This window comes from Camelus dromedarius, chromosome 11, assembly GCF_036321535.1.
Source record: "Camelus dromedarius isolate mCamDro1 chromosome 11, mCamDro1.pat, whole genome shotgun sequence".
NCBI lineage: Eukaryota > Metazoa > Chordata > Mammalia > Artiodactyla > Camelidae > Camelus > Camelus dromedarius.
Genome location: NC_087446.1, coordinates 31,440,527 through 31,460,973, shown reverse-complemented (window position 1 = coordinate 31,460,973; position 20,447 = coordinate 31,440,527). Strand labels below are relative to the sequence as shown.

The 20,447-nt window shown below is 34.6% G+C and overlaps 2 protein-coding genes across 4 annotated transcripts in view; one reads left to right on the top strand and one right to left on the bottom strand.

Annotated features, from left to right (window-relative positions):
- SNRPF (small nuclear ribonucleoprotein polypeptide F) overlaps window positions 1-20,447 on the bottom strand; it is a 222,400-nt gene that overhangs the window by 113,266 nt on the left and 88,687 nt on the right. The window lies entirely within an intron of this gene.
- The window catches only part of NTN4 (netrin 4), a 104,229-nt gene that overhangs the window by 59,771 nt on the left and 24,011 nt on the right, over window positions 1-20,447 (top strand). For both annotated transcript variants that reach the window (XM_010989970.3, XM_064491605.1), the window contains exons 4-5: window positions 2,001-2,127; window positions 3,808-3,996. In XM_010989970.3, coding sequence (XP_010988272.2) covers window positions 2,001-2,127; window positions 3,808-3,996 — 316 coding nt within the window. The remainder of the gene's footprint in view (window positions 1-2,000; window positions 2,128-3,807; window positions 3,997-20,447) is intronic.

Genomic DNA, 20,447 nt, shown 5'->3' with positions numbered 1-20,447 from the left:
TAAGGTCCACAGGAGTCATATAACACACTTGGATCATACATATGCTATTTTCAGGGTGCCAATACCAGTGGAACCAAAGACGTATACACCAAGAGAATGAAAAGAGAAAGGAAGTCCTGGGTTAAGACAACACAGCTTACTCAAGTGTTAAATTAGGTCAAGCGGTAGTACATCAATGTACTGTTGCACATTGGCTATTTTCACTTTTGTTGAACTCTAAAGACTCATTTTGCTTCTGGCCACTCTAAGTACCTATTGTTTTTAGTAGTTCACTTATCACTGCAGTCAGAATATTTTAGATGTATTGAAATAAACTTTGTCCACAGATTTTCCCAAGCCTCCTAACACCACAAATTGGTTAATTTTGTTTCCTCTTCCTGGAATGTCTCTTCCCTTCTGCCTGTCAAAAATACTGCCCATCTACGAGGGAGGACCAGCTAAAAAACCCATCTTTCTCATAAAGTCCTGAACAACTGGCAGCCTATGGTGATTTCTGCATCTTTTAAATTCCAATATCATTTTGTTTCTTAGGTATTTATTCATTATCTTGTTTATCTGTTATTTTTATCTATGAAAATCTTTTTTCTCCAGCTACATTATACTTTGCTTAAAGATAGAAATCATGTTTTGTAATGCTTTTTGTACCAAGCATTGCCTAATATAGTGACTCTCTCGTAGATATTTATTAAATATTTGTTGACAGGTTGATATAATTTATTACCTTTATGCCAATTTACCTTTTATACTGTTTCTCAAGAAAAAAAAAAAATAACACCTCATAGATCCAAATTTGGGGACCTCATTCTGAGCTACTTTACAAAACTTTCATTTGTATAGTCATGACATCATGTGTCAAAAAATGCATCTTGGTACTGGTATACATGGCAATACTTAGTTATTAGGAAGTATTCCAGATGATTCCAAATATTAATTTTTAGAAATCATTGGTGAGATAATACAAAAATATTAAAATTCTTACAAAACTCCCAGATCCCAGATAATTCCACTGAAGTATTCCTCCCTGTGAGAAATACTGTTTTAAAAAACCCTCAACTTACATGTATAGCACAGGGAAATATATTCAAGATATTGTAGTAGCTCATGGTGAAAAAGAATATGAAAATGAATATATGTATATTCATGTATGACTGAAAAATTGTGCTGTACACCAGAAATTGACACAACTTTGTAAACTGACTATAGCTCAATAAAAATAATTAATTAATTAATTAATTAATTAAGGCAAACCCCCCCAAAACCCTCAACTATTCTGAACTGTGGGATTAAAAGAAAATGCCCAGTCATTAAGAAAAAATGTCTTTAAAGCCTTAAAATATACAAAAGTTGACTGTTCAGTTTTACTTCTAGAAAACACATTTCAAATAAAGATGTACACAAATAGTTAGCTACAAGGATATTCATTATAAAATTAAAATACAGCATGTAAAAATATTTAAAGCCTAAATAACAAAAATAGGTGATTGGTCAAATGAATTGTACATCATACAAAGAAGCCATTAAAATATGTGTTGTACAAGAATATTTAATGAAATGGAAAGATGATCTCAATATATTGTTACAAGAAAAAAACTTTTAAATGTAATTCTATTTTTAAAGTACTGAAATGTATGTTTCACGTGTTGATAATGATGTCAATTTATGATGGGATTACAGATTTCTAAATTCTCTGTAGTGAAGATGTATTACCTTGTGTAAAGAAAAAAAATCTTTTAAGTTTTAAAAATTTAAGTAAATGCCTGGCCAGTACCTCAGAATTGCTCATTAGGGTCATTTATCCTATAGCCAAGAAAAAATATTACATAATCTTTTGAATAAACCACAAGGCAAACAAAAAAAAGGATCTCTCAACTTGATGACTAACTTCGGAAAAGTAAATGAATGTCATATGGCTAAAGTCAACCAATGAGACAAAGTTGTGGGGAGAATGTTCTTTCCTAGCATTGTTTGTACTCATAGGTCTTACTTATTTTTGTTTGCAGGTACACGGAAAGTGTATGTGTAAGCACAACACAGCAGGCACCCACTGCCAACATTGTGCACCTTTATACAATGACCGTCCCTGGGAGGCAGCTGATGGCAAAACAGGGTCTCCAAAAGAGTGCAGAAGTAAGTACCAAGCCCACAGACTCAAAGCCTTCTTTGTAAAGTAAACATATCTGTGTACTCCTTGATGTCTCTAGAAACACAATATTAAGTGATGGGTGATAGACACTGTAACCTACACAAACATAGCCCATTACACTGCCCACTGTGACATCAGCCAGCCACTAGAAACAATTACTGCTTGCAAAATTGCCAATATGACCATTTTGCAAGGAATGTGTTGCCCATTTGGATACTTTGTGGGATCTAAGCACCCTCCTTGAGACTTTGACATAATAAAAACATGATTAGACACAAGAGCAACTGAGGATTAGGGTGTGCAGTTACCTTCATCTTTGAGATATTGAATTATAATCATGAAAATAACTATCTTGAATTCAAAACAACCCTATACAGCAGGTGGTGTTAATCCCATTTTAGAGATAAGGAAATTGAGGGTCAATAAGATTAAGTAACTTGCCAAAGTTAGTAAATAATAGAGTGAGGACTTGATCCCAAGTCTTCAGACTCCAAATTAAATGCTTTGTTCCATAATACCATAATGTCTTTCTTTTCACTTATGATACTTGAAATGACAAGTTAGATTTGAAATTAAGCCAGTTTGTCAAGAATGAGACTGCATTACCACAGCTAACTTTGGGTTTGAGGTTGGAGATTAGATAGAAGGGTGAAAAATATGGAAACCTGAGCCATTTTTTCCCTTTGCAATTCAAAATGAAATACACATGAAAATAGAAATACATATGCACAGAGAAAAACACATGCCCATAACACTGTTTACACTCACAAACTTTAATTTTACTGGGATTTAAAGGAAGTACAGTGGGTAAAATTGTGAAAAGTCACTTCCTATACATAATTTGGAGTCAGAACTGATTTATTTTAGTTTCTAGGACACTTAAAGGATTTCCTCTAAGCATAAATCTTAAATTATCTTATAAAGTGCTTTTAAAAGATTATGAATCTGGTCAAAATATCATAACACATCAAGGAAACAATGAAAAACAATAGCACAGACATTTTCAAATACAGTTGACCTCCAGAAAAAAGACCGGATTCATATTCTAAATCACTCATCAAGAGAATCTAAAGAATTTCTCCTAAATTCCTAGAGTGCCACTCTGGCCCTTTCCACAGAAACGAACTGCGTATCTAAATATATATGGAACACAGAGACTTGTCATTTGGTTCTACTGACTGATAATCTTAGAAATGCCTTTGAGAAATTGTTACATAAGAAACAGTGCAGGCCTCTTCTATAAGAAAATTAAGGCTTCTATAGGATACTACCTCGTACTCACCAGTACAACAATAACTGAGGAATAGTACTTCATGAAAGGTAACTCAATCTACCAGCCAAGTTACTAACCTCTGTCCACCAGCAGGTTCCTTCCAGGCTCAGATGAAGGAGGGAGGGAGGGAAGCAGGGAAGGAAGAATGGAAGGAAGGAAAGAAGCTGCTGCAGGCCAAAAGAAACAGGGTGAATGGGGATGGGAGACTAGGGTTCATAGTGTATACTAAAAACGTATATTGTTTGGATTCTTATACTGTGAAAATGTACACTATTCAAAAAACTAAATTTTTAAAAATTAGCAATCAGCTTGCTCTACCCTTAACTGCCTGAGTATTAGAGAACCTGTCGTTTTATTTTTAATTTTTTTCTCCCATGCTTCTTTTTTCCAGCCTGCAAGTGCAATGGGCATGCTGATGCCTGTCACTTTGACATTAATGTGTGGGAGGCATCGGGGAATCGCAGTGGTGGCGTCTGCAATGACTGTCAGCACAACACGGAAGGTCAGCATTGCCAGCGTTGTAAACCAGGCTTCTACCGGGACCTCCGGAGACCTTTCTCTGCACCAGATGCTTGCAAATGTAAGTGAACTCATGGTTACTGGGGGGGAAAAGGTTGATTTGTACAATAAAGATGACTCTCCATCCTTCATTTGCTGGCCCAAGGGAGAGAGGTCATAAAATTCTCAGCCAATCCACTCACACACATCAATTAATTTGTTCACTGAGAAGGGGCAAAAATTTTCAATCTGTTAAGTGTAAACAATATAGCATTCATACAAGCAATCTCCTTTCTCACTCTCCATGAAGTAAAATTGTTTCCTATAGCACCGTATTTTGGAAAACAAGATGACTAATAAAAGAGAAGAAAGAATAATGAAGAGGGAGGTGTATTTAAGATTATCTTACAATCAACATATATGAGTAGAACGTAGATAATAAATACACTCAAGTTGATGAAATAAGAAGTGTTTTTCTGCACTTGGATCATTCTAGTTTCCATCTCAGCAGTGAACTCGAACACCTAAGAAATGACAGGTTCTGGTTTCATTGTGAATGCATTTTGGTTGACTCTGCTCTAATATGCCACTGTATCATAAATGAATTTAGAACATAACAATAATTCCCTACTCTCCCCCAAAATACTAAACTCTTACATAATGGGTTCTGCTTTTTTGTTAGTGCAACTCCAAGAGAAAGTTTATTTGAAAAAAGAGTAGAGTTTTAAAAGATCTGCTCAGTTAATGAGACATTATCTGAAACATGTGACTATAAACATATGGGTGTATGCAGAGCTTAAGTAAAAGTCCAATGTGGATGAATAGTTCATCTAACTAGATGAGTATTTACATGTCTGTCAACTCAGAAGATTATTATTCATTTTTGTTTGTATTTTTAGTTTTTATTATTTATTTATTTTTTAATGGAGGTACTGGGGACTGAACCCAGGACCTTGTGCATACAAAGCATACATTCTACCACTGAGCTATTACACTCCCCCAGAAAATTATTAGATGACAGAAACTACTCAGGCCTGTTAATGGAGATGGAAATCATATCCTTTCTTTCCCAACCAAGGACTCCATGCTCTAGCTCAAAAACAGTGTCAGGAAATGGGAAACAATCATTTAAAATCTTGGGTTTGTTCTTAATTTGAAGGAAAAATTCTCTGGCACTTAAAAATACATAGCTTTAACATGAGGCAGGAGATAGCTACATGAAATAAGAGTGGGCTTACTTGTTACAAGCTTTCTCTCTTAGACTGTGGAAGATAGAATGTGGAAGAGCTTACTTTCAAAACTGAGCTACAAATTTGGATTTGCGTCACAATATTTCTGTAAGAATTCTGTTTAACTCCTGCTCTTGTTTATACTCAGAGTTTCATTTTAATAGGTTTCAAACAGATTTAGACTAGAAGCCTTCCCAGCCCCTTGAGGCTGTGTAATCCTATGCCAGCTCTTGAAGCTCTTTGGACTCCGATTTCTTTCTCCCCACAAGGTTGTAATGAGAGCTATGTAAGATAAAGTACGTGGAGTGTTTAGCACATTGCCCGTTATATAGTAAGCCCTCAAGAAATGAAAACTAGTATTATAATAATTGTTGTTGTCTTATAAGATAGATGGTGGGAAGCAACATTATAGAGTTTTTACTCTTTATTGACTAAAAATACCTTATGTCAAAGATAATTACTTCTTTAAAATTCGAAGTACCTTAGGGACCAGAATATAGGCTTCTTAACTCTGTGTGCTGACTGAAGGGTCTGCTTGTGAAATTGCTTCAATCTAGAACATACTCAGCTGTAACATCATTTTTGTACAGGATATATTTAAATGCATGTGTGTATTCCATACCCTCAAATCCCTGGTAGAAATGTCTAAAAATAAAAATGAACTACCAAGCCAATAAGAATGAACTATCAAGCTGATAAAACAGGAAAGGAAATTAACTTGTCATTGAGTAACTTAGATAAATTATCTTGTATGACAATAGGCAACATTTTCAAAAAGATACTGTTATATAGCAATGACTTCAAACAGTATGTTGTACAAGCACCATTACCTAACATATTCATTCCTTTGTTCATTCATTCATTCAGTGGATATATATTGAGTGCCTATTATACATATGCCAAGGGCTTATGATACACCTGGGAATAAAACAAAGACCTCTGCACTCTATATTCTAGCAGAGAAGACAGACAATAAATATAATTAATAAGTGAAGTACGGAGTATGTTAGAATGTGATAAGTGCTATTATTACCAAAGAAATAAAAATAAAACAAGCTAAGAGGCATCCAAGGTGCCAGAGATTTGGAATGAGGAGTGACAAGATGCAGCCATATTTTGGAGGGAAGGATATAGCTTAGTGGTAGAGTACATTCCTAAAATACACAAGGTCCTGGGTTCATTCCCCAGTATCTTCATTAAGAAAAGAAAGAAAGAAAATTACCTCCCTCAGCTCAAAGTTAAAAATAAATTTAAAAAAATTTTTTAAAAAGATGTAGCATTTCTTTTTCATTTTCCTCCCAGTTTTATTGAGAAATAATTGGTGTATAGCATTGTATAAATTTAAGGTGTACAACATAATCACTTGATATATGTATAATTCTGAAATGACCACCATAGTAAGTTTAGTTAGCATCTGTCACGTCACATAGTCACAATTTTTTTTTTCTTGTGATGAGGACTTTTAAGTTCTACTCTCTTAGCCACTTTCAAATATACAGTATGGCATTAATTATAGTTGTCATGTTGTACATTACATCTCCAAAACTTATTTATTGGAAGTTTACTTTTTTTACTTATCTCTACCCATTTTGCCCCAACCATCTCCCACTCCTCACCTCTGGAAACCGCCAATCTGTTCTCTATTCCTATGAGTTTGGTTTTTTTAGATTCTACACACAAATGAGATCATACACAAGATGCAGTACTGATTAGGATGATAAGGGTAGGCCTCATCACTAGGAAGGTGAGATCTGAGCAAAAATTTGAAGACAGTAAAAAAAAAAAGTTGCCCAAATATTTAACTGGAGAAGAGTATTCTAGGCAAATGGAATGCCTAGAGCAAATGTCTTAAGACAGGAAGGGGCCTAATGTGTCAAAATAAAAGCAAAGAGGTCAGAGTGGCTGCAATAGAATGTGACTTGGAGGTACCAGGAGTTGAGACTAGAGGTTTGAGGCAAATTGTATGGACTGTAGGCCACTGAAAGCACAGCAGCTTTTACTTGGAGTGAAATGATGGACCAGCACAGGTTTTTGAGCAGAAGAGTAGCATAATCTGACTTAGTTTTCAGAGGATCATTCTTGTGTTGTACAAAAGCAGCTCAAATCAAATTGAATTTGCACTATTAGCATTCAGGTTCAGTTGAAGTTAACAGGCAAACCAGTGATTCTCAAAGTGTGATGCCTGAGCTATCAGCATCAGTATCATCTGGGAAATGTGTTAGAAATGCAGATCCTCAGGCTCTAACCCAGACCCTCTGAAACAGAAATTCTGTGACCCACCCACAGAAATCTGAGTTTTATAAGCCCTCCAGGTGGTTCTGATGCAAGCTAAAGTTTGAGAAACACTGGTCTAGATTAAGGCCTCTCCAATTTTACATCGGTTAAAGCAAACCCAGTTTCTAATATTTAACTAAGCATCTACTGTGTGCTGGTGTAACAAACAGCTAGTCATTTTCATTAGAGTAACAAGTAGAAGACCTAGGGGAATAGTGAGAGAAAACTGAAACATTGATTGAAGCTAGATTTTACAGGGCCTTGTATGCTAGGCACAGGGAGCCACTGCAGTGATTTAATTAGGAAAGTTTCATATATTTCCAATATATTTTACTGATTAATGTTCACATTTGCTTGAAAGCACTGCATATTATTCAATGCATTTTACTTTACTAATCAAATTTTAAATTAAATTGCTCAGCTTTGTAAAATCGTAAGATAAGTAAATGCACAAAGGATTAGAACAGAGATTTTTTTTTTTTAATGTCTAAGTCTTACCAATAAAAAGAGAAATAGAAAAGGTTTATTGGCAGACATGGAGCCAAAATAAATACCTTATGTTTATTTTTGTTATGTTTTGGTTTTTGTTACTGTTCTATGTTCAAGCTATGGCTCATATTCTTACAAAATGTAAAAAGGTTGCCAGCTCTAGCTTTTTAAATCTTAGAGAGGTCATGGATTCAGAATTTCATAAAAAGAGCATGAAAGAAGAGATTATTTTAAAAATGACTCCACTACTTATATAGCTTTTCTAGGGACTTGTGCTGAAAAGGTTTTATAGGTTTTGGTCTCCAAACTACAGCTCTATAAAAACACAAGCAAAATGTGAGAATGTAGCTAGAACTAACAAAACACATAACTATTTGTTATTTTTTAGCCCATGAAAATATCTGAAAGTTCTTCCAAGATCAATAGACTTAAGCAAAATTAGGATGTCTTTAAAACTTATTCTTTCATTCAACAAATTTTTAATTGAACACTACTGTGTTCTAGGTGTGCTAATTCCTGGGAATTATAACTGTGAACAAGAGAGACAGTCCTTTTACAGGGCTTATATTTGTGTATGTATGAGTGTGTGTGTGTATAAATATATATATGTGTGTATTTATGTGCGTGTGTGTTAGATCACACAAGTATGACCAATATTGTGTTGGAGAATGTACAGGGGAGCTCATAGGAGGGGCAATTAACAAGAGTTGATTTTTTTTTTTTTTAACTTAAGACCTGAGACCTGGAGTTTAATAGGAATCAACATAACATGGGTAGGGATAATCTCAGCAGACAGAATAACTGGTGCTAAAAAGGAACAGAAGGAAGAAAGAATATAGCATATTCTAAGAACTCAAAAAATTTCAGAATGGCTATAGAGGCAAAAAAAAGAGGGAGAGAACAAAAAAGGAGTGTGAGGATGACAGAAGTAGAAAAGATGGGTGGTTGGCTGGAGATGTCCTCATCTTGGACATCTCAGTCTGTGAGATGGAGTAGACTGAACTATCCACAAGTAGTTGATAATCAGTCAATAAGTATCATTTACTATAATTGCGTGGGCCCTACCAAGTTGATATTTATAGGCAATACCCAAGTGTCAGAAGACCAAAGGCACCAAAAACCATTTCAAAGAAAATTCCATCAAGACAACATTAATACATTCCCAAACCCCCCAAAACACTGTAAGGTAATTGTTAACATATTTGTCTGGATTTGTTTCTCGACTCCTTGAATTGTCATGGGACTCTCCTGCACCTGGGGTATTGAAAGACTTGAAGCCAGGAACTACTACTAATAATTCATATTGCTAATAATCACTGCTAGTTAAAAATATTTATTCAATATTTAATGCACCATGTAGGGAAACTGAAAATAACTGGTACCAATTTAGTCCTTTTAGCATAATTTGTAGGAGGTGGATGGATTAGTATGGAAGATCTGTATTTCTTTTTTCCCTTCTCCAGACATGCCCTGATCCTGAGTAGACTGCCCAAGGAAGGCATATCCCCATTCACTTTATAACTGTTCCAGCATATGTCTGGGGCAGAGATGCCTGTGTCCATTTCCCTAGCATGGATTTTCGTACTAGCACCTTCTTCCAAAATATTACTCCGGTTCTTCCCTTCCCTTTTCTGAGCCATAGATAGATCCCACCACTTGTTGGAACATTCAGTTTTTCTCTCTCCCTAAATATTTTCCATAATATATTATTTGATTGGCAATATGTTTGGCAGCATTTTTATTTTTACTTAGTAGTATTTTCATTTTCATATCATTAACTCCTTCCTTAGCAGAGTTACCAAGGCCAATAATAAACTTTATAATAAATAGGTTAATGTACTTAATATTTATTAAGTACCCACAGTGCACCACATTTCACGCTAAGTGCTGATAGAGTTATTGCTATGGCTACAACTTTTCTGTCCACTGGTTCCTGCTTTACTTTTATGAGGAAGGTAGTATCAAGAAAACAAGTGGATATTTCTAAAAATTTAAACTATCTCAGTGTGTGGTTCCATCAACAACATGTAAAATGTTATTCAAAATAACAATTTTATTATATTTATTCTACTGTGCTTACTAAGGCATAAAAGTAACCTGATACTCAGTGTGTGATCCAAAAACCAGCTGCATTGGCATCATCCAGTCGCTCTTTAGCAACTGCAGAACCTCTGATCCCACCCCAGACCTACTGAATAAAAAATGCACTTTACCAAAATTCTCAGGTGACTGCATTAAAGTTTGAGAATGTTGAAGAATACTTTCAACAAGAGTTAAATGCATTTGGCACTTATTTGACAATTAATTTTTAAAAATTAGTTAGCCAGACAGACTATCCTACTATTCCCTTAGCATCCAAATTAACCAAAGTTAGCATCTCTCTTTGTACGCATATAGATTTTTGAAATGAATTACATAGAGATTTACTGAGAAAAAATGGAAATCTGGGAAAATTTGTTTCTATAGTATAGCATTTCAAATTTGATTTCATGGAACACTAACTCCATTAGATACTAATATGGATTAAATAAGGGGAAATTTTTCTACAGCCTTCAAATTCAGAAAATGGTGAATTAATCAAAGGTTTCTTTACTTAAGGATTTCTCAGAGCCTTTATTTTTTTTTCTCAGAGCCTTTAATATGCTAGTATTCATTGTAAAATACCTATAGAGCTTTGAAGTATGTCTTTCAGATTTAACCAGAGAATGCATTTCTTACAGAGTATCTTGTGGGACCAGTGTTCTGTGGGACCAGTGTTCTACGGAACACACTGGAAATACTGCTACTGTATAGTAGCCAAATCTATATGAAGAGTCACAAAGACGTATCCTAGACAATTTCTTCTGTATGTTTGTTTCTCATTTCCAAGTGCTAAAGCCTACAACTGTATATCTAGGAAATAATAAACCTTACATTTCTATCAGTGAAATAATGACAAACATAGTATTAAATAGGCCTGGGCAATCTACTCTATTGGACTGCCAGCAATGATGAATCAAAACCCTTCTTTCCCTTATTTCCTAGTTTATGTCTTCTCAGGAGTTGAAACTACTTAAAACCTGAAACAGCAGGCCAGACAAAATTTCTGGAAGTATATGAATCATAGCTCAATTTAGCTAAAATTGAGTGTCTTCTCTGTGGCAGGCATTGTGGTAAGCACTAGGTCTGTATACATGAAAAGATCTCCCCTAAAGGACCTTACATTCTAGATGGGGAGAAATTTATAGTAACAGATCATTTCAATACACTGTGGTGATTATGATGATATAATATATATATTGTATATATATATATAATATATATAAAAGCTCATTTAACTTTCACAAAAGCACTTTGAAGTAGGTAATATTATTATCCCCCATTATATGAGGAAAATGCAATGAAAGCAATACACCAAGTGCTTTAAGGGGGGGGGGTCATGTGAGGGGAATTATGGAGAGACTTCCTTGAAGAGATACCTTCAATACTTCTTTGGTGGTTGTTTTTAATTTTTCCTCTTAAAGCGATAAAAGACATAGTTTGTCCTACCTTCTAATCAGTGATTGCCTTTGTTCCCTTTAATGAGATGATTTAGAAAAGGGAATAAATTGATATTTTTCTTCCTCACAGAATCTACCATACATTTAATAGAAACTTACCTGGGCACATTAATTCATTCAACAAATATTGGTGACATTATTCTTGGAACTCTGTTCAATTAGGTAGCCAGTTCCCTGCCAAATAAGCCAAGGACTTATTGGCCCCATTGATGTTTTAGGCTATTTTTCCCTCCTGACAAGCACCATGCTAAATACCATGGTCTTTATGAATACACTTTTAGTTAATAGTCATAAATTCATCAAACCTGAATAAGCAAGGCCCTGAACCAAATCTACTAGCCGATAGATTTATCCCCGTGAGCAATGAAATCATCTCTGTTCTCACTTCCTCTTTACTTTAACCTTAACCAGAGTCAACTGTGGGACTCAAACAATCAACTACACATTTTCATAGCCAAGAAATTACTTCTGAGGATTTTAGGGATGTTGTTTGTTTTTTTTTAAGACTAGTGGAGATAGACCATTGAAACTGAATTTATTTATACCACTCAGAAAAAAAAATTTTTTAAGGACAGTGCATTTAAGGTCTGTAAACACAAGGGACAATGTGAATCTCTCCAGCTGAAACTAGGGCTGAGAGCAGAATAAATGGCTAAAATTACAATACAGAAGTAAAATGAGAAATATAATCACTGTGTACTGAGGCACTTGGAAGAATACTGTCTCTTTGTTCTAAAAGAGCAGTCTCTTCTAGAGTAACTCACTAGAAATCTTAAATTCACTTATATGCCTTTGGTACCCTGTAATCTAAGTAGATTTTCCTATAGCAGGTACATTAAAAATGTGAGAATAATCCTACTGGACAGTGGCATACTAGCTTTCTAGGTGGGGAAACACCCTGATTTGTAGCATTGGCCAATTTCAAGCTACCAGGTCTTTTTTTTTTTTTTTTTTTTTTAATCAGAAACTCAGACTCAGATAGACTCTAAACCAAAAGTGGAATGATTTCTTTGTGTGAAATCTTGCCTCCACTTTCACATTCTCCTACTCTGATCTCAAGCACTGTTACTACCTAATCATTGGTTCCCAAACCTATTATGTAGATCAGAATCACTTGGGAAAACCTGTTGAAATATGAAATCTCAGAGCCCTGCCCTAGATCTATTGAGTCAGAATCTCAAACAAGGGTGGAGACACAAACCGTATTTTTTTTTTTAAAGCATCATTGGTGATTGTGAGTCAGCCTTTTGGTCTCCAGGCTAGCATTTGAGAACCACTACACATACTATTCCTGTTTCTAGAGTGAACTCTGTTCACTTTCATTCTTGGACGAAAGACTTTGAGCTAATAATTATAAGTTAATCTACTCACTGAATTAGCCATATCTTTGATGGGAAATCCTAAAGGATTACTAAAACTCTGGCTAGACTTGTTTTTCCTGACTCAATGATAGATATAAATGCTGGTAAGCATTCATTCAGTTATCTTCTCCCAGTTAAGAATGTCTAACTCAGAACCTCTGCTTTTCACCAAGAAAATTTCTGTCAGCATTTATTATAGAATGTCTGTTTTTCATGTAACAGTTTCAAAATAAATACCTAGCAATTCCATTCAGAGAACTCCCTCTTATTTATTTAGTATACAGATTTATTTACCATAAATACCTCATACTTTAAAGTGAATTATTTTAATGAGTTTGGAATTTATAATAAAATTAGCTTACTACTACATAGACAATTTACTTTTGCTTCCATATTTACATATTCCAGAACATAGCATTAAACTACTATAAGTATGTTGTGTGTTTTAAAATTATTTAAATAATCATTTAGTCTAATTCTTCATCAAGTCCAATCCCCACTTCCCCATCCTTTTAACACCAAAGTATATGTTAAATTTCAATGGATAGGAAATTGATTAGTTTTATGGAATATTAACAGCTGTTCCATGACACTTTTCTACAGAAAATTTCCCTTACTTTAGTGGGACACTTAGTTTGAAAAAATGCTTTGTAGAACAGAATTAGCTCTTTTTTTAGGGAACAGCCAGTTAGTAACTTTACAATAAACCTATTAACTTTTATGTCAAGACATATTTTTAACTATTGCATAGTCTCTCTCCATATTTAAAGAAAATCAGCAAATGGAAAGGAAAGAAGAATTCATTCCCTGTCAGAGTAAACAACCTCTTGCAAAACTGACACGCCCTTCCTTCCTCCCTGATGGGACAAAATAAATGTAGTCAACTGCCTTTTAGCAGAGAATGAATAAAAATAAACTTGGTCCCTTTGCTCTTAAACCCAATCCAAATGTTTACCAAGATACTATCTGGTTACTTGGTTACCGTTACCCTAACCAGCCCACTATCTTTGTAAAGGAGTTCTATCATCCATTCAGATTTCTCTTTTTCCTTCTTGTTTTTTTTCTTCTTCTTTTCTTCTTTCTGGTTTAGGTGAAAACTGCTCAACTGATGGAAATACAGGTGCCTCGAGTGGGTGACTATCTTGTTGCAGACTATCTTTCCATCCTTCACATTCTACTCAGACATCACCTTCTCATCATGCTCCCAAGAAGAATACTGTCTCTCTCTGCATATGCTTGTACCTCTATTTAACAATTTTTTCATTCTTTATCTTCAAATTCTTTGAAGTAAAATTTTTAAATTAATTAAATCCAGAATACTGTATCACAGTGACACCTTCCATTTTCCGTTCTTGTGCCTGTAATTGTCCAAGTTCATTCTAGTCCATCTCAGAAAAGAACTGTTCCCTAAGGATCACTGACATTTCTTCCAGTAGTAGCTTAGTGGGATTTTCTCTTTAAAATTATAATTTTAGCAAAGCCACATGAGTTCATCTTATGTCATATAAACAACATAGACATCTTTGTTTTATTTTGGAAGCAACTGTGAATGATTTCAGCATAGAATCAATATGAAGTAACTGTTTTTGAAAAGCAAACTTTAAATAGAACCAGTGACTTGGCAATAAGAGTTGGGAAACTTTAATCTCAGTTTTTAAAAAAGCAGGATATAAAACCAGAAGATTAAGAAGTAAAAGAGATGGATAAAATACATATATCATAATGTAATATTCATATGAGGACTATCCTTTAAAAAGATTAAACATTAAAATACCTAAAAGGAGATATTTTATGAATTGATGAATAATAAAGGTTAGTCAAATTTGGGAGCAGAAGTGTAAAAAGTCATGAAATTCTCTAAAATGTCTCCAGAACAAAAAGTGTAATTCACTCAATAAACAGGTAACATGCCATTCTGCACTTAATGAGGACAAGCATTAAATAGTCAAGCAACTAATTATAAAATATCAAAACTCTCAGAAAGTCTAAACAAAATTAGGTGGGTTATAAAGGAGAGAGCTAGCATTTGTTGAGGGGCTTCTATAGGCCAGACACTGTGCTGGGCAGTTTATATAAGTTATCTCATTTAGCAATCTTTATGAGTTAGGTGGTGTCTTTGTATTTTACAAATGAGGACACCAAGGCTTAAATTGCTTATATAATTTGTCCAAGTTCATACAGCTGGTAAGAGGCTGGGATTTGAACCCAGGTTTGTCTGACCCCAAGACTTTGATCCAAAGACCTATAAAGATCCAAACAATTTGATTCCACACTGTGACCTAGTTGATGAAAACAAAATGAGTAAAAGAGCACAAATAATCAGAAATTTTATATGTATATTTTATATAAAAACAACCAAAAATAATTTTTAAAGGACCTAGACTTTTTAGATCATGGCATTTGGTTTTGAGTAATTTAAGGCATTTGCCTACTGATAACTAGCCATGTGAAGTTTGAAACTAAAGAACTGCATTTATCTTAAGGAATCGTAGTATAAGAAAAGTGGAGGTAAATGGAGAGTGTTTCAGATAGATAAACAGAACAATCAGGAAAAGAGAGAATCTAATGAATAAATATGAAAGAGGATAAATATTCTCAGATCAACTAGGAGACTGCTCAGGGAGAATACAACTTTCTACACATACTCAACAGGTATAAGGGGACATAGGGAGTGGCAAAGAATAATTTAACTTTCCTAGAACAAAGAGTCATAATTAGATATAATTGGAGGAAAGGAATTGAAAATTGATTGAGAAAAAAAATTTGCTGCCAGTGAGAGGCATTTATGGGTGGGGAATGTCCCACGGAGTTAGAATACAGAACTTTTATTACAAATAATAAATAATAATACTCAATTGAGTGAAGCATTGAAGGCAGGAAATAGTCTTGCACTCATGTAGGGAACAGTCTTGCACTAGGAAGATCCAGAATATTCTGTTCTGTTTGACCATTTCAGTTTTCTGTGCATTTGTTGTGTTTGTTTATTTGTTCTATTTGTTCCTTTTTTTTTTTTTTAGTTTAATTAGGACTTTTATTCTTTTTCTTTTAAGGAATCTGGAATTTTATTTTTATTTTTATTTATTTATTTATTATTGAGTTATAGTCATTTTACAAAGTTGTGTCAAATTCCAGTGTAGAGCACAATTTCTCAGCCACACATGAACATATACACATTCATTGTCACATTTTTCTTTTGCTGTGAGCCACAACAAGATCCTGTATATATTTCCCTGTGCTACACAGCACAATCCCGTCCATCTATTCTACATTTTGAAATCCCAGTCTGTCCCTTTCCACCCCCCGCCCCCCTATTTGTTCTATTTGTTTCTTAGTGTTGCAGTGTTGTGGTACTAGGATACTGAAATAAATAAAATGATCCTTTTAGGAGGTTCATCAAAATATAAAATCATTTCCTGGTTGTCACTCATTGAGAGGCACATTTATTCAACAGAGATTAAGTCCTGAAAATGGGTCAGGCGTGTCCTAGGTTTTGGGGATACAGTAATGAAAAGGCTCTCCTACCTTCTAAGCCTTCACAATGTGCTATAGAGACAGCAGTGAGGTGAAAAATCATAAAGAGATTACACTTGAGGCCAGAACACTATCAATCATTAAGAGATATTTATTAAGCGACTATAATTAACCCATTTTTTTTAAACTCAGCACAGATTTACTCAGTGCCTACCACGTGGTGGGCCTATCCTACTCACGATATATACAACAAAACAGAAGTCCCTAACCCCATGGGAACAGGCTATAAATAAATTTATCCAAGTAAATATGTAATTAAAAACTGTATTAAGTATTAAGAAGAAAAGGGTACCATGACAGATTATAGCAGGGTCTAGTTCATTGGTTCAATGGAGATAAAAATGGAGTCAATAGGGGTTCTTTCCCCAAAGGAAAAAGGAGCTAGAGGTTCTTCAGTTCCTGATTAAGTGCCTAGGTGGATGGTGCCTGAATGGACTGGGAACATAGAAGGCTGTCTTAAACAAAGAGATAATGGAGCATAATATCACCAAATTCTCCCAAGTAAAATACAGTGTCCAAAATTATACCAAAAAGTTTTCTCATAATAAAATTTTTCTGTACACTCAAAAGTACTTTCTTCAGTTTTAAATGAAGTGGCAACTCAGGAATATAAAATTGGCTATTTGGCTGTCTAAGATCTCTTAGATACACCCAGGACTAAATAGTAACTGGCTTAGTTACAACTAGTAAACAGGAAAGGAATGATAAAGAAATCAAATTGAGGGTCTGAGCAGTGGTCACATAGTAAAGCATTAAAAATAACAGGCATGACTTTGGTATTTATTTGCATTACTCATTTAAAACTTTATAGAAGACAGATAGGAAATACCTAATATTTATTTTTTAAAAGCATTCAATAGAGGCAGGAATGACTAGATTGCAAGCATAAATTGATCTCTTTCTTTTGTGTGGGATGTACAACTAAGAAGACATTGTATTTCAGTAACTGAAAGGCACATCTTAATTTAGATTATTTTCTTATTAAATTTATTCTAGTGTAATTTTTAAATTAACATATACTTTGAATATTGTGGAACTAGCTATATTTGAACACAATGTATATAACATTTAAAGGATGCAAAGAAAAATGCTCCTTAGGAGAGTAAAGAGGTAAGTCAAATTGTCTTTGACAGAGTAAAGTGCATTTACAATTTTTTCCTTTATTTTTTTTATAGCTATTCATCCACTAGCCAAAAAAAAAAAAAGTTGATAGTAGAAGGAAAGGATAAAACAGTACCCAAAAAAGGTAGAAGACTTCATTTTATCTAACATTTAATTTCACACTTAATATAGTAATAACAGTTCATACTGTCTCCTTTCTGTTTGAAGCTGCATCTCAAAGTCATCTCCCTTTCCTTCTAAGAAATTTGGCAGAAAACTGGGCAGCTTTCGAAATGGCTTTGATATTAAAAATTCCCCATCAGAAATTCTGTAGAGTCTCGGCCTTTTCAGGAGAAAACAATGTTGGGAGGCTGGGAGGCACTGCTGAAGGAGTGGCCACTGAGCCCTGGTGAAAGGGCTCAATAGCAGCTTCTTTCCCAGTGGAGAGCCTTGAACTTTGAGTTCTGTTTTTAGAAAAGCTAAATCAGGAACAGACACTTTCAGGATATTTTGCTCCCAGTGTAGCTTTTACTAACTAAATAGCAAATGCTAGAGCCATCAGGTGATAATAAGGAGTCCTGGCAATTTAGAAAATGTGAGACACTGAAATCAGCAGGTTGTTCCTACCCCACGCTTGGCATCGTGGATTACTCTCTGAGTGAAAGATGTGCAGACTCCTAGAGCATTAATGAAGGTAAGAATAAAGATGAAAAGACAGCAGTGGTTTCCTGTGACTCCACCACCAAAGACTTTAGCAACCCCATCAAGATAAAGGAAGCCATAACTCTTCCATTATGTTCCTGGCCATTTTGTACCCATATTCACATACCTATTATGTTCAAGTGGATTGACAGCTGTGACTCTTATCCTGCATTACATTGCAGGGTACCTCCCTATAAGCAGCAGGACCATAGATAACACCCTACTTTTTCTCAACATACTTTGATCCACAAAATGAGAGTAATAGCTGATTAATTTTCTTAACCAAATAAAGGAACAAGAGAGTAACCCAATTCTATAGGACTTAGGTTAGTCAGGAAAGCCGTTTGCCACCAAATTTCTCCCAGATGCAGAGCAAGGAATTTCATCCTATTCTGAAAGCCAGTCAGATCAATTAATTTCCCTTAAAAATAACCTACATTTGCAATGAGGCAGCTGTTATTCTTTCTTCTGTGTTTCCATGCACCTTGGACTATCTTTGTTCTAACATTTACTGCCTCGTAATTTTCATTTGCATGTCTTTCTTTCCTCCGTGAAGAGATATGACTCTGCATTTGTCTTTGTATCTTCAGCCCCTAGTATGGTTCATGTTAACCCTAGAGTTCAAGAACTCTTTGGTGAAGCTGTGATGAATGAATGAATGAATGAATGAATGAATGAATGAATGATGGACATTTAAAAACTAATATGTTTCAACCAGATAATAATAATGGTTATTATCTGAGCATTTGGTGCCACTAAATTGTGAAACATTGCTACATGCATACATTATCTCATTTAATTCTCTCACAAAAAAACCCCATGGCATAGGTATTATTGCTCTTCCTTCATTGATGAGAAAATTGAGATTTGAGAGTGTTAATTTCACAGAGTCATATAAGGAGTAAGCCTCATTATCAAGAATTTGAACTCTCCTAGTCTGACTCCTAAGTTTGTACCTTATCACCTCAGTTATATTGCCTTTGTTTTATTTTATGTCTTCCTAAGAGATATTACAGGTGATTTCCAAACAGCTGTATTTATTGTCAGCCTTTGTGATTGAAACAATTATTAGTTTCAGAACCTCACAGATACACAGGTTTATTTAAAAACATGTTCTATTGTTTCATTAACAGTTATGTTTCCTGGGAGAAAAGCAGCCTCATATCCTAAATCCTTTCTGTAAATACCTTATGGGGGGACAGTACTTCACATAATAGATATAATGCCACAAACGTGTATCTCTAAATAAAATTTTACAACATTCAGCAATTATCTAAATTTATCATTTGAAGGAAAACTGTTGTAAAATCTTTTGTAGAGTACCCATTTCCTCTATCCCATCTTTTCTGAAAGTTTTGTATTACTATGTCAGGTTTTCTTGTAACAGGACATACCGGTACAGAACATACTACTTAAAATAAGTTGTTTTAATTATTTTAAAAATCTTGTGACAATATTTAGGAATTAAAATGACAATTTTAGTAATTTTATTTTGCCAATATGGTCATGGGAGAGCAGCCTAGGGCAAATTTTCTTTTAGAGGGTAGTTCTAATAATTACTCCAGTAATGAATGATTTGCTACCCAGACAGGCCATGTAGCTTCTAAATATTTCTGGCTACCACCCAAAACACCATCTTGGCTGTCAAGAACAATCACCACAGCTGAATACACCAAAAATTATAATGAAAAAAATAATTAAGTTAAGAATAATAGTATATGATATTAGTTCAATCTTTACTATTAGGTTTTATGCTTAACAAGAGGAAGACAAAGCTGAAGTCAAGGATTTATGTCACTTCAGTTGGGTTCTAACTTTGACATTCATCATAATGAATGCATAAAAATTAAGTGCTTGGGTTGCATTTTAGAATCAACAACTAGTAAGAAACATATGTTGGAGAATCAGAACCTGAACTAGAATCTAAGAAGAACCTTTTTTCCCCCAAGTAAGAAGAAAATATATTTGCATTTTGGAAGAAAATAAGAAATGTGGATTACGTGTGTCAAATATTGCCTGCTATACAAACTTCAGAAGATAGGTATGCAAGGCAAGCCTCAGTGTGCAGTCTGAAAAAAATATGCCATGAAAGGTGTCAGGGCCTTCTGCCTGGAGCTAGTTCTGCATAGTTTCCAAATGGTATTTTTATCTTGTAATTATGTGAAAAGTCACATTGACAGAAATCCACTAGCACATGTGACAGAATTACATTCTTCTCTGGCCATTCCTGAAATTATGTGTGAGTTTTAAAATATATGACAGTACAGAGAGGTCAAATCCTAGAAAGGACTCCATTTTCTACTAGAG